General features: G+C 37.8%; 1 protein-coding gene across 9 annotated transcripts in view; it reads left to right on the top strand.

The window, feature by feature from the left end:
- FRY (FRY microtubule binding protein) overlaps nt 1-25,167 on the top strand; it is a gene marked incomplete at its 5' end in the record, with an annotated part of 677,381 nt that overhangs the window by 613,346 nt on the left and 38,868 nt on the right. For 6 of the 9 annotated variants that reach the window (XM_080662182.1, XM_080662181.1, XM_080662175.1 and 3 more), the window contains 2 exons: nt 21,811-21,828; nt 23,631-23,741. In XM_080662182.1, coding sequence (XP_080518308.1) covers nt 21,811-21,828; nt 23,631-23,741 — 129 coding nt within the window. The remainder of the gene's footprint in view (nt 1-21,810; nt 21,829-23,630; nt 23,742-25,167) is intronic. The other 3 variants (XR_013960263.1, XM_080662178.1, XM_080662180.1) reach the window with 1 other exon arrangement.

The following is a 25,167-nucleotide window of genomic DNA, read 5'->3' as shown; positions in this document are numbered from 1 at the left end:
TGACATATCCAAAAAGCTAGCCTGGCCAACATGGCTCAGTGGTTGAGCATTGACCTATGAACCAGGAGGTCACGATTCAATTCCTAATTAGGGCATATGCCCAGATTATAGGCTCAATCCCTTGTGTGGGACATGCAGGAGGCAGCCAAACAATGATTTTCTCTCATCATTGATGTTTCTGTCTATCTCTCTCCCTTCCTCTCTGAAATCAATAAAAATATATTTTTTAAAAGAGATTACTAAAACTGATATCAGAGAATTTACTACCTTTATTTTCCTCTGGAATTGTATGGTTTCAGGTCTTACATTTCACTCTTTAATTCATTTTGAGTTCATTTTGTATACTTTGTAAAGATAGTGGTCCAGTTTCTTTTTTTTTTTTTTTTTGCATTTATTTGTCTAGTTTTCCCAATAACAACTTATTGAAGAGACTGTCATTTCTCCATTGTACATTCTAGTCTCCTTTTCCATAGATTAATTGACCATATAAGCAATGGTTTAATTCTGGGCTCTCTATTCTGTTCCACTTATCTATATGTCTGTTTTTATACATAGCCTTTATCATTTTGAGGTTAAGTTCCTTCTATGAACACTTTGTTGAGAGTTTTTGTCATAAATGGATGTTGAAGTTTTTCAAATACTTTTTCTATATCTATTGAGAGTATCATGATTTTTAGCCTTGGGTTTGTTGATGTGATGTATCACATTAATTGATTTGTAGATATAAAACATCCTTCCATCCCTGGTATAAATCCCACTTGCTCATGGTATATAATCTTTTTAATGTATTTTTTAATTCAGATTGTGCATTTTGCTGAGATTTCTGCATCTATGTTCATCAAGGACATTGGCCTGTCATTCTCTTTTTTTGTAGTGTCTTTATTGGTTTTGGAATCAGGGTGATGCTGGCCTTGTAGAATGAGTTTGGAAGTGGTTTCCTCTTCAATATTTTTTAATATTTTGAGAGGGATAAGTAACAATTCTTCTTTAAATGTTTGGTAGACTTCATCTATAAAACTGTCTGGTCCTGAGATTTTGTTTGTTGGGAGATTTTTAAATTACTAATTCATTTTCACTGCTAGTTTTTGGTCTGTTCATATTTTCTGTTCCTTTCTGGTTTAGTCTTGGAAGGTTGTATGTTTCTAGAAATGTATCCATTTCTTTTAGATTGTCCATTTTGTTAGCATGTAATTGTTTAAAGTATTCTTAAATGACCCTTTGGATTTCTTTGGTGTCAATTGTAATCTCTCCTCTTTCATTTCTGTTTTTATTTAACTCCCACTATCTTTTTCTTGATGAATCTGTCTAGAGGTTTGTCAATTTTATATTTCGTTTCAAAGGATCAGTTCTTATTTTCAATGCTCTTTTCTATTTTTTATGTTTTCTCTTGTTCATTGCTCCTCTGATCTTTATTACATACTAGAGGCCTGGTGCATGAATTCATGCAGGGTGGGGTCCTGCCGGCCTGCCCAGATAGGGGCTGATCGGGAACAGCCAGCCTGGGGGAGGGAATGCGAGAGGTTTTCGCCCACCCCGCCCCTGATTGGGTGGGGGGGGGGGCCGATCAGGGCCAGGGCCAGCTGGGAGTAGGGGCCATAGGAGATTGGCTGGCTGGCCCTGCCCCCAATCGGGGTGGGGGGACCAATCAGAACTGGGGCCGGCTCGGGGGAGAGGCTGCAGGAGGTTGGCTGGCCGGCCCTGCCTCCATCGGGCCAGTTGGCCGGCCACAGTGCGCATCATAGCAACCGGTCATTCCCGTTGTTTCAGTCACTTGGCTTTTACTATATAGATTCCTTCCTTCTGCTTACTTTGATTTGTTTGTTGGTCTTTTTCTAGTTCCTTTAAATATAAAGATATACTGTCTATTTGGAATTACTCCTGTTTCTTGAGATAGGGCTGTATAACTATTAAATTCTCTATTAGAAGTGTTTTGCTACAACCCATAAATTTTGAAAAGTTGTATTTTCATTTGTCTCAAGGTAGCTTGTTTCCTATTTGGTTCCTCTTTGACTCATTGGTTGTTCTCTACATATTTGTGTTTTTTTCCAGTTTTCCTTCAGCACTTGATTTCTACTTTCATGTAATTGGGGTTGGAAAATATGCTTGATAATTTCAACCTTCCTGAATTTCTGATGCATCTTTTGTTGCCTAATATGTGCCTAATATGAGATATACCCTAGGAAATGTTTTGTGCCCAGAATAAAAATATATATTCTGTAGTTTGGGGATTAAATGATCTATAAATGTCTATTAAGCCAATCTCTTCAAATGTGACATTTAATTACCATATTAATTTAGGTGTGGATGATCTATCCACCGAGGTAAGTGTGGTATTAAAGTCCCCAACTATTATTGTACTTGAGGCCTGGTGCACGAATTCGTGTGTGTGTGTGTGTGTGTGTGTGTTGGGGAGGGGGAGTGTCCCTTAGCCCAGCCTGCACCCTCTCCAATCTGGAACCCCTCGAGAGATGTTCGACTGCCCATTTAGACGCAATCCTGGTGGGATAGGGCCTAAACGGACAGTTGGACATCCCTCTCACAATCCAGTACTGTGCCAGCTCGCCTGCCTGCCTGCCTGATTGCCCCTAACCACTTCTGCCTGCCAGCCTGATCACCCCTAACTACTCCCCTGCCAGCCTGATCAACACCTAACTGCTCCCCTGCCAGTCTGATTGCCCCTAACTGCCCTCCCCTGCTGACCCAGTAACCCCTAACTGCCCGCCCTTGCCAGCCTGGTTGCCCCTAATTGCCCTCCCCTGCAGACCTGGTCCCGCCCAACTGCCCTCCCCTGCAGGCCTAGTCGCTTCTAACTGCCCTCGCCTGCAGGCCTGGTTGTCCCTAACTGCCCTCCCCTGCCGGCCTGGTCATCCCTAACTGCCCTCCCCTGCCAGCCGGGTCGCCCCTAATTGCTCTCCCCTGCTGACCTGGTTGCCCCAAAATGCCCTCCCCTGCAGGCCTGGTTCCCCCAACTGCCCTCCCCTGCAGGCCTGGGTTCCCCCCCAACTGTCCTCCCCTGCAGGCCTGGTTGCCCCCAACTGCCCTACTCTGCTGGCCATCTTGTGTCCACATGGGACGGCCATCTTTGACCACATGGGGGTGGGCATCTTGTGTGTTGGAGTGATGGTCGATTTGCATATTACCTCTTTATTATATAGGATTACTGTTCATTTCCATCTTTATTTCTATTAATATTTTCTTTATGTACTTGGGTGATCCTATGCTGGGGTCAGAGGTATATAAAATTGTTACATCCTATTCCTGGATTAACCAGTTTATCATTATGTAATGTTCTTCTTTGTCTCTTTTTACATTCTTTGTTTTTTAAAATCAATTTAGTCATATATTAATGTTGCTACTTCAGCTTTCTATTCATTTCTATATGCATGGAATATCTTTTTCTATCCCTCACTTTCAGTCTGTGTGTGTCTTTCAATCTAAATTGAGTCTCTTGAAGGCAGAATACAAATGGGTCTTGTCTATTCAGCCATTCTATGTATTTTTTATTATTATTTATTAAACTAGAGGCCTGATGCACAAAGATTCATGCAAGAATGGCCCTTCCTTCCCCTGGCTGCCAGCACAGCCTTCGCTCCGGCCCAAAACCACCTTTCCACCTTCCCATGCTGCCCAGAGGCCCGGAGCTGCTGGGGCAGTGTGGAACGCCTGCGTCATTGCCATGGCCCCCGGCCACTCGGCACCTTCATATGCAAATTAACCTTCCATCTTTGTTGGGTTAATTTGCATACTCACTCCTGATTGGCTGGTGGGCATCATGAAGGTACAGTCAATTTGCATCTTTCTCTTTTCTTAGTGTAGATTGATTGGGGTGGTATTGGTCAACATGAACATGTAGGTTTCAGGTGTGGGTATCCATGTTACCAGATCTGTATATTTCACCATGTGCCCACCACCCAAAGTCAAATCTTCTCCTGTCACCTTATATTAGGACACCCTTCTCCCCCACCTCCTTCCCAATGGCAGCCACCACACTGCTGATTGTATTCACAAGTGTCAGTTTTATATCCCACATATGAGTGAAATAATATAATTCCTAGCCTTTTCTGACTGACTTATTTCACTTAGCATAATGTTCTCAAGGTCCATCCATGTTGTTGCAAATGGCACTATTTCATCCTTTCTTATAACTGAGTAGTATTCCATTGTGTATATGTACCACATCTTCTTTATCCAATCCTCTATCACAGGACACTTTGGTTGTTTCCATGTCTTGGCCAGTGTGAATAATGCTGCAATGAACATAGGGGTGCACATATCTTTGCGAATACGTGTTCCGAGTTTTTTGGGTTCATACCCAGGAGAGGGATTGCTGGGTCGTATGATAGCTCTAAATCTAAAGCCAGACAGCTTTCCATAGTGGTTGTACCAGTCTACATTTTCACCAGCAGTGAATGAGGGTTCCCTTTTTTTACACAATCTCTCCAACACTTGTTATTGCTTGTCTTGTTGATAATGGCCACTCTAACTAGTGTTAGGTGGTATCTCATTGTAGTTTTGATTTGCATTTCCCTAATTGCTAGTGAGGTTGAATATCTTTTCATTTCTATTGGCTGTTCATATGTCTTCTTGGAGAGGTGTATTTTCAGGTCCTCTGCCCACTTTTTGATTGGGTTGTTTGTTTGTTTGGTGTTGAGTTTTATGAGTTCTTTATGTATTTTGGAAATTAAACCTTTGTTGGAGCTACTATTTGCAAATATCATCTCCCATCTGGTTTGCTGCCTCTTTGTTTTGTTGAGAGCTTCTTTTGCTGTGCAGAAGCTTTTTAGTTTGATATAGTCCCATTCTTTTTCCTTTGCCTTTACTTCCTTTGTCTTTGGGGTCAAGTTCATCAAATGTTCTCTATTACCAAAGTCCATAAGTTTGGTACCTATATTTTCTTCTACGTAACTTATTGTTTCAGGTCTTATATTTAGGTCTCTGATCTATTTTAAATTAATTTTTGTACATGTGGACACACTGTAATCTAGTTTCACTCTTTTGCATGTGGCTTTACAGTTTTCCCAGCACCGTTTATTGAAGAGACCATCTTTACTCCATTGTGTGTTTCTGGCTCCTTTGTAAAAAATTATCTGTCCATATACATGTGGTTTTATAGCTGGGCTCTCTATTCTGTTCCATTGATCTGTGTGTCTCTTTCTCTGCCAATACCATGCTGTTTTGATTATCATAGCTCTGTAATATAATTTGAAGTCAGGTAGTGTACTACCTCCAGCTTTGTTCTTTTTTCTCAGGATTGTCTTGGCTATTAGGGGTCTTTTGTGGTTCCATACAAATCTGATTATTTCTCATTCTATTTCTTTCAAAAATGACATTGGGATAGCATCTACACTAATAAAAGAGAAAGATGCTAATTGACCATACCTCTGCTATGCCCACAGCCAATCAGGAGTGATATCAAATTAACCCAACAAAGATGGGTAAATTTGCATACGCAGGCAGTGCCCCATGCCGCAGGCCAGATCCATGCCGTGATCGAGGACCCAGGCAGGCAGCGGGGGCAAGCGGCAGGGGTGGCTTGGACCCTGGCCGGCGGCGATCGCAGCTTGGATTCAGCAGGCAGCAATCGCGGCTTGGACCCAGGCCAGCAGCATCTGGTCCAAGCCATGGGGACCCGGGCAGCCCCTGCCAAGGCCCGCCCATGGGGTCCAGCAGAGTGAGAAAGCTGGCGGCTTAGAGGGCATCGCTCCCTCTGGAGCCCCAGCTTCCTCATCCCAGCTGTGGAAACTGACAACAGGTAGGAGGAAGTCCCACCCCCACAGAATCAGCCGTTGGTCACACAGCTCTCAAAGGCCTGACAGCCAGGACTCTCATTCACCTGTATCTCAGACGTGGCAGTAGAGAGGTGGGACTATGTCCAAAGAAAAACTGTTGATACAACGTAGCTCTGCAGCAGAAAGATGCCAACGTTATCGACATAAATGTCTGAAGAGCAACGTGCCTCTGATCTTGAAAGAAGGCGACGCCTGCGACAGAATGTACCTGAAGAGCAGCTATTGGAAAAACGTCGCTCTGAAGCCGAAAAACACCAGCATCATCGACAGAAAATGTCTAAAGACCAACGTGCCTTTGAAGTTGAAAGAAGGCGGTGGTGAAGACAGAATATGTCTAGAAAACAGTCATCAACATGTACTAGCAATATTGGTAGGAACTGCCTTCTCAGCGAAAATGGAGTACATGAGGATGCAATTCTCGAACATAGTTGTGGTGGAATGACTGTTACATGTCAATTTTGCCTATCACTAAATTTCTCTGATGAAAAACCATCCGATGGGAAATTTACTCGATGTTGTAGCAAAGGGAAAGTCTGTCCAAATGATATACATTTTCCAGATTACCTGGCATATTTAAAAAGATTAATGACAAATGAAGATTCTGACAGTAAATATTTCATGGAAAATATTCAACCCATAAATAGTTCTTTTGCTTTTGCTTCCATGGGTGCAAATATTGCATCGCCATCAGGGTATAGGGCCAGGGGTCCTCAAACTTTTTAAACAGGGGGCCAGTTCACTGTCCCTCAGACCGTTGGAGGGCTGGACTATAGTTTTTAAAAAAAACTATGAACAAATTCCTATGCGCACTGCGGGCCCGGGACAAGTCGGCTGCTAAGCAGGACAGACAGCGGCACCCGGCGGGCCAGATAAATGTCCTTGGTGGGCCACATGTGGCCCGCGGGCCATAGTTTGAGGACCCCTGGTAGGCCATACTGTTTTAGAATACACGGACAAGTTTATCACTGTACTGGAACTTTACATCCTTCGGATGGTGTTTCTCGGAAGTTTGTTCAACTCAATATTTTGGATACTCCCAAAGCAACAAGTAAAAGATTAGCAATGCCAGAAAACCAGGGCTGCTCAGAAAGACTCATGATCAACATCAACAACCTCATGCATGAAATAAATGAATTAACAAAACTGTACAAGATGCTACATGAGGTAGAAAAGGAAGCCCAATCTGAAGCAGCAGCAAAAGGTATAGCTCCCACGGAAGTAACTATGGCAATTAAATACAATCGTAACAGTGACCCAGGTAGATATAATTCTCCCCGTGTAACCGAGGTTGCCGTCATATTCAGAAACAAAGATGGAGAACCTCCTTTTGAAAGGGACTTGCTCATTCATTGTAAACCAGATCCCAATAATCCAAGTGCCACTAAACTGAAACAAATCAGTATCCTGTTTCCTACATTAGATGCAATGACATATCCCAGTGGTCGGCAAACTCATTAGTCAACAGAGCCAAATATCAACAGTACAACGATTGAAATTTCTTTTGAGAGCCAAATTTTTTAAACTTAAACTTCTTCTAACGCCACTTCTTCAAAATAGACTCGCCCAGGCCGTGGTATTTTGTGGAAGAGCCACACTCAAGGGGCCAAAGAGCCGCATGTGGCTCACAAGCCGCGGTTTGCCGACCACTGACATATCCTATTCTTTTTCCACATGGTGAAAAAGGCTGGGGAACAGATATTGCATTAAGACTCAGAGACAACAGTGTAATCAACAATAATACTAGACGAAATGTAAGGATACGAGTCACACAAATGCAGTATTATGGATTTCATCTCTCTGTGAGGGACACGTTCAATCCTATTTTAAATACAGGAAAATTAACTCAACAGTTTATTGTGGGTTCATATTAAAAAATGGAGGCCAATCAGATAAATTTCATTAAAGCAAACCAATCTAAGTTGAGAGTTGGAAAATATAGTGGTTTGATGGATTATCTCAAATCTAGATCTGAAAATGACAATGTACCGATTGGTAAAATGATAATACTTCCATCATCTTTTGAGGGTAGTCCCAGAAATATGCATCAGCGATATCAGGATGCTATGGCAATTGCAACGAAGTATGGCAAGCCTGATTTATTTATAACCATGACATGCAATCCCAAATGGGCAGATATTACAAACAATTTACAACGCTGGCAAAAAGTTGAAAACAGACCTGACTTGGTAGCCAGAGTTTTTAATATTAAGCTGAATGCTCTTTTAAATGATGTATGTAAATTCCACTTATTTGGCACAGTAATAGCTAAGATTCATGTCATTGAATTTCAGAAACGTGGACTGCCTCACGCTCACATATTATTCATATTAGATAGTGAGTCCAAATTACGTTCAGAAGATGACATTGACCGCATAGTTAAGGCAGAAATTCCAGATGAGGACCTTGACTTTTACAAATTGTAAAATCAAATATGGTACATGGACCATGTGGAATACAAAATCCAAATAGTCCATGTATGGAAAATGGAAAATGTTCAAAGGGATATCCAAAAGAATTTCAAAGTGTGACCATTGGAAATATTGATGGATATCCCAAATACAAATGAAGAACTGGTAGTACCATTTCTATTGGAAATAAAATTGTCGATAATACTTGGATTGTCCCTTATAACCCGTATTTGTGCCTCAAATATAACTGTCATGTAAATGTTGAAGTCTGTGGATCAATTAGAAGTGTAAAATATCTATTTAAATACATCTATAAAGGGCATGATTGTGCAAATATTCAAATTTCTGAAAAAAATATTATCAATCATGACAAAGTACAGGACTTCATTGACTCCAGGTATGTGAGCGCTCCTGAGGCTGTTTGGAGACTTTTTGGAATGCGAATGCATGACCAATCTCATGCAATCATAACATTAGCTATTCATTTGCCAAATGATCAGAATTTGTATTTTCATGCCGATGATTTTGCTGAAGTTTTAGATAGGGCTAAAAGACATAACTCAACTTTGATGGCTTGGTTCTTATTGAATAAAGAAGACTCTGATGCATGTAATTATTATTATTGGGAGATTCCACAGCATTGTGTGTTTAATAATTCTTTGTGTACAAAACGCCGAAAGGGTGGGAATAAAGTATTAGGTAGACTGTTCACTGTGAGCTTTAGAGAACCAGAACGATATTACCTTAGATTTTTGCTTCTGCATGTAAAAGGTGCGATAAGTTTTGAGGATCTGCGAACTGTAGGAGGTGTAACTTATGATACATTTCATGAAGCTGCTAAACACCGAGGATTATTACTTGACAACACTATCTGGAAAGATACGATTGATGATGCAATCATCCTTAATATGCCCAAACAACTACGGAAACTTTTTGCATACATATGTGTGTTTGGATGTCCTTCTGCTGCAGACAAATTATGGGATGAGAATAAATCTCATTTTATTGAAGATTTCTGTTGGAAATTGCACCAAAGAGAAGGTTCCTGTGTGAACTGTGAAATACATGCCCTTAACGAAATTCAGGAGGTATTCACATTGCATGGAATGAAATGTTCACATTTCAAACTTCCAGACTATCCTTTATTAATAAATGTAAATACATGTAATAAATTGTACGAGCAACAACAGGCAGAGGTTTTTATCAATTCTCTGAATAATGAACAGTTGGCAGCCTTTCAAACTATAACTTCAGCCATCGAAGATCAAACTGTACACCCCAAATGCTTTTTCTTGGATAGTCCAGGTGGTAGTGGAAAAACATATTGATACATTATATTAGAGGTCGTGGTGGTACTGTTTTACCCACAGCATCTACAGGAATTGCTGCAAATTTACTTCTTGGTGGAAGAACCTTTCATTCCCAATATAAATTACCAATTCCATTAAATGAAACTTCAATTTTTAGACTTGATATAAAGAGCGAAGTTGCTAAAACCATTAAAGGCCCAACTTCTCATTATTGATGAATGCACCATGGCATCCAGTCATGCTATAAACACCATAGACAGATTACTAAGAGGAATTATGAATTTGAATGTTGCATTTGGTGGGAAAGTTCTCCTTCTTACAGGGGATTTTTGACAATGTCTCAGTACTGTGCCACATGCTATGTGATCAGCCATAGTACAAACGAGTTTAAAGTGTTTGGGGATGTTTCAGAAAGTTGTCTCTTAAAACAAATATGAGATCAGATGATTCTGCTTATAGCAAATGGTTAGTAAAACTTGGAGATGGCAAACTTGATAACAGTTTTCATTTAGGAATAGATATTATTGAAATCCCCCATGAAATGATTTGTAATGGATCTATTATTGAAGCCACCTTTGGAAATAGTATATCTATAGATAATATTAAAAATATATCTAAACGTGCGATTCTTTGTCCAAAAAATGAGCATGTTCAAAAATTAAATGAAGAAATTTTGGATATACTTGATGGAGATTTTCACACCTATTTGAGTGATGATTCCATTGACTCAACAGATGATGCTGAAAAGGAAAATTTTCCCATCGAATTTCTTAATAGTATTTACTCCTTCAGGAATGCCGTGTCATAAATTAAAATTGAAAGTGGGTGCAATCATCATGCTATTGAGAAATATTAATAGTAAATGGGGTCTTTGTAATGGTACCAGATTATCAAAAGATTGTGACTTAACATAATCGAAGCTGAAGTATTAACAGGATCTGCAGAGGAAGAGGTTGTTCTGATTCCAAGAATTAATTTGTCCCCATCTGACACTGGCCTCCCATTTAAATTAATTCGACGACAGTTTCCCGTGATGCCACCATTTGTAATGACTATTAAAAAATCACAAGGACAAACTCTAGACAGAGTAGGAATATTCCTACCTGTACCCGTTTTCACACATGGTGAGTTATATGTTGCTTTCTCTCGAGTTCGAAGAGAATGTGACATTAAAGTTAAAGTTGTAAATACTTTATCCCAAGGGAAATTAGTCAAGCACTCTGAAAGTGTTTTCACTCTTAATGTGGTATACATGGAGATATTAGAATAAGTTTAATCACTTTATCAGTCATTATTTGCATCAATGTTGTTTTTATATCATGAGTTTGTTATTGTTGTTATATCATTTTGTTATTGTTTATTTATTAATAAAATTATGTGTTATTTTCATATACATTGTACTCATTTCCTTTTATCTCTCACACTTTTATTATAGCGAAAGGGCAAATAGCAATATTAAAATATTTCCTCTAATTCCCTTTCAATGTGCACAAATTTCGTGCACCGGGCCACTAGTTAAATATATATTTTGCTTTGGATAATGTGGCCATTTTACTATGTTGACTATTCCAATCCGTGAACATGGGATATTTTTCCATTTTGTTATGTATTAATTTCTTTTAATAGTGCTTTGAAATTTTCAGTATTAGATCTTTCATGTTCTTTGTTAAGTTTATTCCTAGATATTTTATTATTTTGGTTGCACTTAATTGTATTTTTTTATTTCTTTTTCTGAAGTTTTGTTGTTGTTATACAGGAAGGCAATGGATTTTTGTGCATTGATTTTGTATCCTGCAACTTGACTTTATTTGTTTATTTTTCTAATAGTTTTTTTGGTGTAGTCTTTAGGGTTTTCTATATACAGAATCATGTCATCCACAAAAAGTGACAGTTTGACTTCTTCCTTCCCTATTTGGATGCCTTTTATTTCTTTCTCTTGCCTTTTTGCTATGGCTAGGACTTCCAGCACTGTGTTGAATAAGAGCAGTGAGAATGGACCTCCTGGTCTTGTTCCTGATCTTAGAGGAAAAACTTCCAATTTTCCACCATTGAGTATGATATTAGCTGTGGGTTTATCAAATATGGCCTTTATTATGTTGTGGTACTTTATTCTATTCCTATTTTATTGAGTGTTTTAATCATAAATAGATGTTGTATCTCATCAAATACTTTTTCTGCATCTATTCGTAAGGTCATATGGTTTTTGTCCTTTCTTTTGTTAATGTGGTGTATTATTTTGATTGATTTGCATATGTTGAACCATCCTTTTGCCCCTGGAATGAACCCCACTTGTTCGTGATGTATTATTTTTGGATGTACTGTTGTATTCGATTTGCTAGCATTTTGTTAAGGATATCTGCATCTGTATTCATCAGAGATATTGGTGTGTCTTTTTCTTTCTTTGTGTTTCTTTGCCAGGTTTTGGTATCAGGGTTATATTGACCTCATAGAATGTATTAGGAAGTATTGCCTCTTCTTCAACTTTTTGGAAGAGTTTGAGAAGGATAGGTTTTAAATCTTCTTTGAATGTTTGGTAGAATTCACTGGTGAAGCCATCTGATCCTAGACTTTTATTTTTGGGGAGGTTTTTAGTGGTTGTTTCAATTTCCTCACTGCTGATCAGTTTATTTATTTATTTGTTTGTTTGTTTGTTTATTTACTTATTTTAATCCTCACCCAAAGATATTTTTCCATTGATTTTGAGAGAGAGTGGAAAAGAGAAAGAAAGACAGAGAGAAATATTGATGTGAGAGAAACACCTCAATTGGTTGCCTGCTGCACAAGCCCGGACCAGGGCCCAAGCCGGGGAAGAGCCTGCAACTGAGGTCTGTGCCCTTGACTGGAATCAAACCTGGGACCCTTTGGTCCGCAGACTGACGATCTATCCACTAAGCCAAACCAGCTAGGGAGTGATCAGTCTATTTAGATATTCTGATTCTTCATGATTTAGTCTAGGAAGGTTATATATTTCTAGGAGCTTATCCGTTTCTTCTAGGTCCGTGGTCAGCAAACTGCGGCTTGCGAGCCACATGCGGCTCTTTGGCCCCTTGAGTGTGGCTCTTCCACAAAATACCACAGCCTGGGTGAGTCTATTTTGAAGAAGTGGCGTTAGAAGAAGTTTAAAAAATTTGGCTCTCAAAAGAATTCAATCGTTATACTGTTGATATTTGGCTCTGTTGACTAATGAGTTTACCGACCACTGTTCTAGGTTATTGAATTTGGTGGCAAATAGTCTTTCATAATATTCTAGTATGATCCTTTGTGATGTCTGTGCTGACTTCTCTCTCATTTTTTATTTTGTTTACATGCGTCTTTTCCTTTTTTCCTTAGTCTAGCCAGGGGGTTGTCAATTTTATTAATCTTTTCAAAGAACCAGCTCTTTGTTTTAATTTTTTGTGTAAGTTTTTTTTTCTCTATTTCATTCAATTCTGCTCCAAATTTTTATTATTTCTTTTCTGCTGACTTTGGGTTGCTTTTGTTCTTCTTTTTCTAGTACTTTAAAATGTAATGTTAGGTTTGTTTACTTGGGATTTCTCTTCCTTCTTGAGATAAACTTGTAATGATATAAACTTCACTCTTATTACTGCTTTCTTTGAATCCTACAGTTTTTGATATGTTGTATTGTCATTCTCATTTGCCTCTGTATATCTTTTGATCTCATCTTTTATTTCTTCTTTGACCCAGTCATTTTTTAGTAGTATGTTGTTTAATCTCCACATATTTGTGGGTTTCTCTATTTCCTTTTGCAGTTCATTTCTAATTTCAAGGCATGTAGTTGGAGAATATACTTGATATAATTTCAATGTTCTTGAATTTGTTGATGCTAGTTTGTGACCAAACATATGGTTTATCCTTGAAAATGTTCCATGTGCCCTGGAGGAGAATGTATGATCTGATGTTCTGGGATGAAATGTTCTGTAAATGTTAATTATATCCATTTGGTCTAGTGTTTCATTTTGGCCCAATATTTCTTTATTGATTTTCTATTTGGTTGATCTGTTTAGAGCTGTTAATGGAGTATTAAGGTCTCCAACTATGATTTTGTTTTTATCTGTTTCTCCCTTTAATTCTGTGAGTAGCTGTTTTATATATGTTCCTTTTATCATTATAAAGTATCCATCTTTCTCTCTTGTTACCTATGTTGTCTTGATATCTATTTTGTCAGATATAATTATAGCTACACCTGCTTTTTGGGGATGTTATTTGTTTGGAGTATCATTTTGCAACCTTTAACTGAATCTACCTTTGTCTTTGTAGCTTAGATATGTCTCTTGTATGCAGCATATGGTTGGTTTTTTGGAGTGGGTTCTTTTTTTTTTTTTCCACTCTGTTACTCTGTGCCTCTTTATTTGTGAATTCAGACCCTTTACATTTAGGGTAATTATTGATGTATGAGAATTTTCTGTAGCCACTTTATATTTTGTTTCCTGGTAACTCTGTACCTCCATTGGCTCTTTTCCATTATGTTTCTGTCTTTTGGTTTTGTTTGGTGGTATTCCATACTTCTTTTCTCTGTTTCCTCTTTTTTTAAGCTATATTTCTTGGTTTGGGGATTTTGTGTATGGTTACCATTAGGTTTATAAAAAATAAAGTTGCTTATATACTAGTACTATAGTTTTTTTCCCTTTTAAGTGCATCTGATCTTCATCTTCCTTTGCCAGTTCAGACCTTTCCTCCTTCCCCTTTCATGTTTTTTTATTTCAAATTATCCCTATTTATGCTGAAAGTTTTTTGGTGATCTTACTTATAGTGCTGTTCTTACCTTATGTTCTTTGTTTCAGGTAGAATAACTCCCTTGAGTATTACCTGCAATGAAGATTTTCTGGTGATAAAAATCCCTCAGCTTTTGTATGTCTGGAAACATCTTTATTTCTCCTTTGTATTTAAAGGATAATTTTGCTGGATATATTATTTGTGACTGGTGATTTCTCTTTCAGACATTTTAATATTTGGTTCAATTCTCTTCTGTCTTATAGAGTATCTACTGAGAAGTCAGATGAAATTCTGATGGGTTTTCATTTGTAGATTACTTCCTTCTTTTACCTGGCTGCTTTGAGAATTTTTTGTCATTAATGTTTGACAGCTTCAATACCAAGTGCCTTGGTTAGGGCTTCTTGGATTGATGTAATTAGGTGTTCAGTTTATTTTTTGGGTTCAAGGATCTAGTTCTTTCCATATATTTTGGAAGTTCTCATCCACTATTTGTTTTAATAGATTCTTCATTCTATGCTCCCTCTCTTCCTCCTCCTCAATGCATATAATTCTAATATTTTTTTTTCTAATGGAGTCAAACAGTTCTCATAGAGCTCTTTGCTTTTTCTTCTTCTGTCATTTCTTGATTCCTATCTTAAATATCACTAGTTCTTTCCTCTAACTGGTTGGTTCTGTTTTCTATGCTCAGTAGTTCACTCTTAATCTCCTTAATTGAATGCCTCATTTTCAGGATTTCTGATTGGTTCTTTTTTAAAGTTACAATTTCCTTGGTCAAACACTCATTTTTCATTGATTTATTTTCTGAGTGCACTGAATTGCCTGTCAGTATTTTCTCACATCTTGTTGAGCATTTTCAGAACTGCAATCTAAAAATCTCTGTTATTTATATCCCATACTTCCATGTGTTCCAACCTGCTTTCTGGGGATTTTTCATTTTCTTTCTGGTCCTCCTCATTATTGTGGTTATTTGCTATCCTCCTTTGTTTTCACATTTATCTCTGAAGAGGTCTTTCTACCATAATCCAGGTGCTGAAATGCAAGATTTTTTACCTCCAAGGCCTCCCCATCTTGAACCTTCTTAGCTTAAGTAAGACAGTGCAGCCCTGCTGCTTGTAGGTGTGGTTTGTTTTGCCCTCACCATAATGTTGACCCCTGACCTCTATGGACTCCCACCCCAAGCACCCCTTCTGGGGATCAGTCACAGGGGGAAACAGAAATTATACTGCAACAGCTTTTGGTTTACAGATTATATGCTCCTGGACCTGACTCCAAGGGCAAGAGGAGGCAAGTTTTAGGAATCCAAGCAGCAAGAGGGCTCTGTGGTTCCGTTTCTTTGTCTGAAACACCACCACACAGCCTGACAGTGGGGAAGTGTACAGCAGAGCCCAGTGCTCTGTCACGCATCTGCTGACTCAGATACTGTTCACTCCTTTACCACTTGCCCACCCTGCTGGGCTGCCCACCCTGCTGAACTGCCCCACCACCACCACCAGCAGCTCTCTGTTCCTTCCAGCTGATGGAAGTGCCTGCTTCCACTGGCTTTCTTTCCTCTCCTGCCTGAGTTGCAAGCTCCTGGCTACAGGGCTGCATTTGCAGGCCATCTGCACTTTCCTCCCTTCTTGTTTCCCCATTTATTCCCGGATGCCCACCTTTAGGTGTTTCAGTGCACAGGTCTCTCAGGTGTACATCTGTGTTGAGCAGGGATTTCTTTGTTGTATTGTAGATGGTTAACTTTTATTGAAATGTCAGGGGGAGAGGAAATGATGCACCCTTATGCCACCATGCCTCTGATCTACCTTTTCCACTCTATGTATTTTGATTGGAGTATTTAGTCCAGTTATATTTAAAGTAATTATCGCTAGGTACATGCTTATTGACATTTTGTTAATTGTTTCTACCAATCTTTTCTTCTCTTGATCTCTTTCCTTTTGATTTGCTAGTTTTCTTTCATATTTTGTTGGGGTATCTTTCTATTGAATTTTTTGTGTTCATTTTTATGTAGGTTTTTCATTTGTGGCTACCATGAGGTTCATATATATCCATCTATATCTATAGCATTCTGTTTTTAGCTGATAATTGTTTAAATCTAAATACATTCTAAAAGCACTTTATTTTTACTCCCTCATTCATGATTTGTTTTTGATGCCATGTTTTATATTTTTTATCTGTCTTCCCTTTATTGTAATTCTAGTTAATTGTGCTAAATTTGTCTTTTAACCTTCTTTAAAGCTTTTTAAGTAGTTAATTCACTGTGCTTATTATATTTGCCTTTACCAGTGAGGTGTTTTCTTTCCATACTATATTTTATTATTTCTGATTATGTCCTTTTCTATTCTGCATGAAGAAGACCCTTTCATGTTTCTTTTAAAATTTATGAATGGTGAACTCCTTTAGTTTGTGCTTGTCTTGGAAACTCTTTTATCTTTCCTTGAATTCTGAGTGATAACCTTGCTGGGTAAATTATTCTAGAGTGTAAATCCTTTTCTTTCAGCACTCTAAAGTTGTCCTGCCACTCCCTGTGGCCTTTAAAGTTGCTGCTGAGAACTCAGCTGATAGCTTTATGGGATTCCCTTGTATGTAACTCATTTTCCTCTTGCTTCCTTCAGTATTGTCTCTTTATCCTTAACCTTTGCCATTTTAATTACAGTATATCTTGGGTTTATCTTGTTTGGAACTCTGAGCTTATTGGACATCTATTTCCTTCCCCACATTAGTAAAGTTTTCAGTCATTATTTCTTCAAATATACTTTCCACTTTTTTCTCTCTCTTCACCCTCTGTAATCCCTATAATGCAAATGTTAGAGCATTTCATATTGTCCTAGATGTCACTTACATGATCTTCATTTTTTAAATTGTTTTTTTTTAATTTTTCTGTTCTTATTGGGTGATATTTACTATTCTGTCAATAGGTCACTATTCCATTCTTTCTTTCAGCACTTTAAAGTTGTCCTGCCACTCCCTTATGGCCTTTAAAGTTGCTGTTGATTAGTCTGCTGTTAAGTCCTTCTAATGTATTTTTCATTTCAGTTGCTGTATTCTTCATCTCTGCTTGTTTATTTTATTAGCTCTTTTTTTAAGTTCTCTCTCTCTCTCTGAGTTCCTCTATTCTACTCTGAAATTTGTTAAGCATTCTTATGACTATTCCTTTGAATTTTGTTAATGAGGCAAATTACTTATCCCCTTTTATTAGATTTTTTTCTCTGTGGTTTTATGTTCCTTCAATTGGGGCCTATTCTTCGGTCTCCCTATTTTATTTGACTTTCTGTGTTTGTTTCTATGAATTAAATGAAATAATTGTCTCTCCAAATCTTGAAAAAGTGGCCTCTGTGAAGACTATGTTAGATAGTTTTGTAGGCTGGTCTGTCCAGAAGTAGTGGGTTCTTGGAGGGACAGCCTGGTGTATGCACATATGCAGTGGCTCCCTGTTGTTCTCGCTGTCCTTGGCCAGAATGGAGTTAGGGTGTGGAGACCTGGTGTGCGTGCACTTCCTTGATCTTCTGATCTGTGTTGGGGTGCCAGGTGTGTGCTCACAGAAGAACCCCACTAGTTCACTTTCTCTGGATGGTGCATCCCCATGTGCGCATGCAGGAGTGGCCCACTATCTTCTGACTAGACTGCCTTGCATGAAGGCACCTCAGTGCTTTGCTAGTTCTACACTCTCTCTGTGCAGCAGCACCATAATATACCTGCTGGATCAATCTCAGGGGCCCCATTTGTGCATGCTATGGTGGTGCTCCCCTCTTTATGCTCAAAGTAGCTCCAGGAGTGGTGGAGGGGACATGCAACAGCAGCCTGGCAGTTTAGCCAAAGAACCTAGAGAGCTCCTGCCCTCTATCCACGTGTAGGGGAGATATGAACAATGGTGCTCACCAGTTTCTCCTGTTCTGGAGAGACCCTCAGCTGCTGGAGAGCTCTCACAAAACCACAACTTTCTATCTATCATCTATCTATCTATCTATCTATCTATCTATCTATCTATCATCTATCTATCTATTGTTTATTATGCAGAAGCTGTTCAGTTGGCCTTCACTTATCTCTCAGGAGGGATTACTCTAAATATACGTGTATATTTGAGGTGTTCTTGGAAGGGGACAAACTCAGCATCCTCCTATATCACCATCTTGGACCCTCATTGAGGATGTATTTTTAAGGGAAGACTTTTTAAAAAATACAGGCATGATTAGTAAATGATTTAGGCTTGTTGGTGATCATAATATTAATTCTTCTAGAATAAGGCATTGCACACACTCAACAGAACATAAAACAAAGCATGTGTCTTATGAGAGGAGTCACACTCATTGGAGACACAGCTTTACCAGTAATTTTTCAGCCTGAGCATATCAAGAAGAGAGACAAATCTCTTCACAACTAAAAAACGCACTTCTATTTAAGTATGTGGGTTTCTGTTAACCTGTCCATCTCCTATGGAGTTTATTCTGGAGTGACTACTACTAGGTAATTTACGTTAACAGAAATGTTGCTCAGGGCAAAGAATTCAGTTCTGGATTCTCCAGGCAACACCCTCAGCCCCACAACTAATTAACATAGCTCACCTCCCATTTTGCAGAGCTGGCCTTGAGAGCAGGAGATCTTTCCACTTCACTCATTATACATTTTAGTTGACACAATCAAGATTCAACAGATATTTCTGAGTACTACTTAAACATGTGACTCTTTGGACTTAAGTACTACATTTCATCTTATATTTAAACCATCATTCCAATTATAAGGGTCTTCTTGAACACTAATACTCTATCATATATTTCCTATTCCTACATGTCAATTCATTGAATAAAAAGCCTGTAGCTTCTGTTCCAATATAGACTGAACAACAAGTTAACTTGAACAAAACAAGACATTTATCCAGTTAAAATGTAATATTTTAAACATCATCCTTTGGGTATAGTCAATCACTCTTTACTCTGTAAGAAATCCTATTTCCAATACTGACTAAGGAAATGTATGCTAAAGTCAATGTTTCCTTAAAAATAGTAAATACTCAGGTTGTGTAAAATGTATCATAAGCTTAAAGGTATTTATTTTTCAAAGCTTTGAAAGATAATCATGGTCAAGGTCCAAAAAAGTACCTATCAAACATAATACAATGGTCATCAATGTGCCAGACCCATGTAATTTAGCAACAGGTAAGTACATATTATTCATATATACTTGAGAGATTAGATGTATCCATGTATTACAATTGGCTAGGTTATCTCAATTTTATTGTTTAGTTTTAATGAGTGACTTTCAGAGAGAAAAGATGGTGAAAATAATAGCTGGTATAGTACACTGTGGCTCGTTTTCTATCTTGTCAAAAACTTCTCAGCTTTTTACCTATGCCATAAGCTTAGAATTCATTTCAGAGCAGAATCCAGAGAAACAAGAATGCCTATGCTACTGTTAATGCATAATAATTAGATTATTTGGGGCTTTTAAACCACCCTATCTATGATCAATTCTTAACATCTTGACTTCTTGATCTTTCTCATTTTGAAAAACATAACCTCTAAATCCAATTTATAGATCAACCATATCAGCAGTGAAGGAACAGTGCTTGAAGAAAAAAATTTAGGCATTACCATAGTATTTTCAAAAGAACCTTGAGTCACTTAGAAACATTCATAATAAAAATTTCTAAAGGGGTTCTTTTTAAAACCTAGATATAAGAAAACATTAGCATGGGAGTGGGAGACTTTTAATATTTTCTATAAAATGGCCTAGAAAGGCATTTTTTTGCTTTTTGGAGCTCTAAATGAAAACTGGGTCCCAGCCTCTGGCCTAAGAAAGGATTCTGAGATAATAAATATCAGAAAGTTTGGTCTAGCTTACCTAAAAAGAAGAGTTTAAGAAGGACTCTGAGAACTGGTATGTGTCATGTTGACCATCTCCCAAGAAACACTGTTTTGTGCCCTAAAAACTGAGTGGAAGGAATACATTGATGATGAAATTCCTTAGCACCAAGCTGGAGTCAGAAAGGCTCATTTGCCTTTACTTAACAGAGATTTTTGCTTTACCTGATGTGATGATCTTCTTGCATTACAACCTTGTTTTGGAAAACAGTAAAAAGAGAGCATTTTCTTCACAAAGACCATGTAATTTACTTAGTCCTTGCTTCATTTCACACTTCTCAATAGTTTATTCTATGGTAGAAGCAGTTACATACTAAAATGCATACTAAACATTTTGTTCATATTTGACATTTTCTAAAAGTCTTCATAGTAGAAATTCTGTGTATATATAGACTTAAGACTCTGGCCCTGTACTCCTTTCTGGAATGACATTGTATGTCAGAAAAACTTTAAGGCAGAAAGTTTTCTCCCAAAATAGTAAATATCTCAAGTTGTATAATCTATTTCACAATATTAAAGGTATTTATCTTTCAACGTTTGAAAGCTATTCATGGCCAGGGCCCAAAAAACTACTCAATAAACATAACACAATAGCCTTCAATGTGCCAAACCCATGTAACAGGTGAAGCAAGAAGAGATGCTTGGAAGATGGTTGTGGTGGAGATTGGTAGTGGTAATGCTTTATGTTTGAAGATAGTAATAAATAATTTGATGACTTTATTTTTTGTTCACTATACCTTATGTTAAGCACAATACATTAAACTGATAACCCAGAGAATGTTTTGGAAAGAGCATTAAGATAAGAGGTTTTCGGACAAGAATTAGAAACAGATAGGTCCTCAAATATTTTGAAAATCTAGAACCAGATATATTGACATATAATTAAGAATGGCCAAATTGATTTTTCTAATATTGTGTCAGGTTACAGTTATCTCTTTCTGCATTCCCAAACTTTCCTTAAACCAATTATATGGTTATGATATGGTGACACCAAAAAGTAGTAGCCATAGTTGAACATGGCCCAGTTATATTACTCTGACTAACCATAAGTTCTATATTAGTTTTAGAAATTGTCTACTGGCAAAAATTATAAAAAATAAAATGCAAGAAAATTACATGTCATATCTCACACTTGTTCAGGAAGTATACAGATAATGTTTAGCCCTTTGAAATGACTATATCTAGCAATATTATAAAATATTCTCAATATGGAAGGCAATCTGATTAAGTAAAATGCCACTTAAATTGTTAATTATATTTTATGTTAATTGGATAGTCATAGTTTAGTAGGTATGAAGCCAAACATATGAAAGACTCTGCCTTAACATTTAGCAATGGTATAATTTATTTGGGGCTGTAGTTCATTCACATTACTCAGCTGACCTCAGAATTCTACTATGTTCACATATTATTCACATTTAAATACTAAAATCGTAAAGCAATAAAAGTCTTGACTTCTGGTCTCCAAGACTGACAAAATCTAAACCAACTAACCAGAGAATCTGAAAGATTACAAATTACTTTTTCAACAACATGCTTCCCACTAGAGCTTGTTTTTAACTGGGCCGCTCTGCATGTTGAATGGGTACCACATTTGCAACCATTTATTAAGTCTGGGCAAGCAATGCTAATACTGCTGATGGTTCTGCTGGTGGAAGAGGGCCGTGCTTTCCGTTGCATGCAGACACTGACCCTGTACTCTGTTTCCTTTCCTGTTTCCTGTGCCATGCTTGCTGTGTAGCAAATGGAATCTCTGGCAGTAAGTTAACTTTCTTTCATACTCTCTGCCCATTTGAGGCATGGACCCATAACAAACCTTACTTTTACTGTTACTACTATACCTCTTAGCATGTTTCCCCTTTTTCCTTCCATTTTATATTAATTGGAAGATTGAGATATGCCAGTTTGTTAGTAGCGTTCTGGGCTGCTTTCGGCCCAAAAGTAGAAACCTATGTTGCTATGAACTCTCATACTATCAGTGGAATATCCTGAATTAATAACTACCATTATCTGACACTTGGAAAGTCAGAGATTTCATAGCTAGGTTTCACCCTAAATTGTGAAGATAACATTTTTTAAACAATAGTTTTTTATCTTTCTGTGAATCTCTGGTAGTTATTTTTTGTATCAGATTTTAAAAGATTTTCCATAAAGAAAAGTTCAAAATATAACGTTTTTCTGAAACAACCAAAGATCTAGTTTGGAGTAACTAGTGAGTGTAGCTACTTCTTTAACCTTAGACTGGTTTCCAGAAATGAGAGATCAGGTAAATCTAAGTAGAATTTTATCCCCCTAAGGGCCAAAGAAAGGGTGAGAGGAGAAAGAAAACTTCATTCACCATGGTTTCAAATGAGCTTTAGTAACTTTATAAAATTACAGTAGGATCAAAAGTCTGTTAATAATACTGTTAATAGAATATTCTTCTTCAAACCTAAATTTAAATTATTGTCATTTCTCTCCTTAAACTGATTCAGGGGAACAATTTTAAGTCACCATAGTAGCTCTCAATTCTGAGCTGAGGTATCTGTACTCGGTTAGCAAAAGAAAGGCCCTATTTATCCTCAAGGAACCACATTTGAAAACTGAACAGTGAAGTGTAGTTTAAGCCACATACTTAACCACTTTCACTAGTGACTGCTAAGCCATGAAATTCTACCTAATGAAGGCTATTCTTTTCCTCACAGAATCCCATCCACTATCTACGAGATAATCCATTCTTAGAATAAAATAAGCAGCATTTAGAGGCTGTTATAAGCAGATACAACTCAAAAAGCAGTATAATTGTTGGTGTTGGAATTACTCATGATTTATTTTTCCCTCATAGGATACATAACTCACATAATGAACACATTTTAAATTCCAGAGGTATTTACAGGGCCATTTTGTATTATTACTTTTTAATGTTCTTTCCACAGTAAGTTTTGAATGTTTTTGTAATTTCTCCTTTTGTAAGCACATTTTAGCTGTTTTTTATTTCTTTAATTAAACAACTATTTATTGAGCACTGAGTAGAAGCATCATCAGTAAAGCTGACACAGCACCTTAGAGGGTCATATGACTGTTTTATTTACACAGACTTCAGGATGAGTGTCTGCACCCAAAATGCAGCCAGAATTGTTTCATGGAGTAATCTCCCAAGTGTCTGCCTGAATTTATAAAGTTAACACTTAGAATGACTTAATGTTTTGCCTTTCAACTATACTTCTTAAAAAACACAAATTTTTTGCTTTTAAAAACAATATTCAGCCTATAAAAATTAAGACAGCTGCAACTATAATTTGTAGACATGTAACTGGCAAACATAATGGAAACCTGGTGATTCACTCAGTCCCTTTATAGCTACTACTCCTCTCTAATTACTCATCCTCTAGGAGCTATTCTATGTTATATTGTGAATTTCTCACTGATATTTACTGACTGGATTTGTTCTGTTTTATTGGGAATAATAGCAGCTAGTTATGGATCCTTGATTTTTTTTTTAAGTTTGTCTCCATCAAGATTTCACTTGTACAAAAACTGTCCTTAATAACTAATTTCTCCCCATGCCAATTTTCTCTCTAGCAATTGGAACTGTGTCAGAGGTTATATAAGCTACACTTCCAGCTGCTGCTGCTTTTTCAATCCTACTGTAAGCTCATCGGCCAGGTGCACGAAGTCAGTTCCATGCCAGAGGTGAGCCCACGCACCTCCCAACCCTGAGCGCTGCCATGAAAATCTTTCCTTTCCTTTTGTTCTCCCTGCCCCACACCCCCTGCTTCCCCACTAAACTATCTAAATTGATGTTATTCCTACAAAATCATTTTGCTCTAGAATAAGTATTAAAGGTGTCTTATATTTCTATTCTCATTTGGCAGTGCCAGGACTAGTGTGAGGCAAGTGACAGGCCTAGGCACAAAACTGAAGGACTCTGAGTGTGAGACCTTCCTCAGTGCCATGCTAAGAGGCCTCACTTGGCCTGCCCTAATCCTGGCTTTGGATCCTTGTGTTATGGTTTTCCTTCTTTATATTTAGCTTTTTGTACTTGTTCTTCATTGAGATAAGAAAGAAACATCTATATGATATTTGATTCTCTTCCACTCCCCTGCTTTGCATCAGGATGCTTTAATATTTTTAAATGTGAAAAGTAAAATAATTGAAATGAACTACTTCCAAGTGAGCGAAATTTTCCTGGAAGTGAATACTACTGCCATGTAGTAAGTGAAATAATGGGGATGTACAAAGGATATTATAGAAACGTGAAGGACAAACACCTAAGTCATCAAGCTGAAATAGCATAGCTTTTTGAGGAAATCACACCCTAGCTGATTCTTCAAGGATGAGTTGAAGTTAAAGAGAAAAAGTAATGGCTAAGGAGGAATGTTCTAGTAAACATAAACATGGTGGTAAGAAAGAGAAAGGAACTGCATGTGATTTACTATTGCTAGAATATAACATGCAAACGAAAAAGGAGTGATGGAGGAAGGTAGAAGAAGTAGGTAAGGGGAGATCGTGGAAGATCCTGTGCCTGGGAGTGTTTTGGTTAGAGCTTATGGCACAGATATGAGGTGGATTTGATGACAACTACACTAGAGATAGGGAGACCACTTATGAAGCTAATAAAATAGCTCAGATGAGAGATTAGAGCTTCAACTAGGCCAGAAGTGCTAGGTATAGAGAGAAGGGAGGAAATGTAAGAGATATTTAGGACAAAATGTCAATGAAATTGGGGTCGGGGTGAAGGAGAGGAAAGAGTGTGATGCTCAGGTTCCATCTCAGATTAACTAGGTGACTGGTGGTACTACATGAGGGACAGGGATATAAAAGGAGGACTGAGGCAATTGTACATCCAACGGGTCAAGCCTTCTGCCTGCTAGTCAATAACCGAGTCTGCCCACTAGACCAGCCCAGGTTAATGACATCTTGCAGGCAGTTTAATACGAAAATATAGAAGAGATTGGTGGTCAGAGGAGAGATCTGAACTGAAGATGTAGATGTGGTAGTCATCAGTGAAAAGCCAAGAGTTCAGGAAACCATCCCACTAATAGTATATTGGTGAGGTTGGAGCACCATATTTATCACTCATTTGGAAAAAAGGAAAAGGACTGTATAGTTCTTTAAT

Source organism: Plecotus auritus (genome assembly GCF_963455305.1).
Source record: "Plecotus auritus genome assembly, chromosome: 3".
Taxonomy (NCBI): domain Eukaryota; kingdom Metazoa; phylum Chordata; class Mammalia; order Chiroptera; family Vespertilionidae; genus Plecotus; species Plecotus auritus.
Note: the sequence above shows the minus strand (reverse complement) of the source record. Positions and strands in the feature narration are given on the sequence as shown.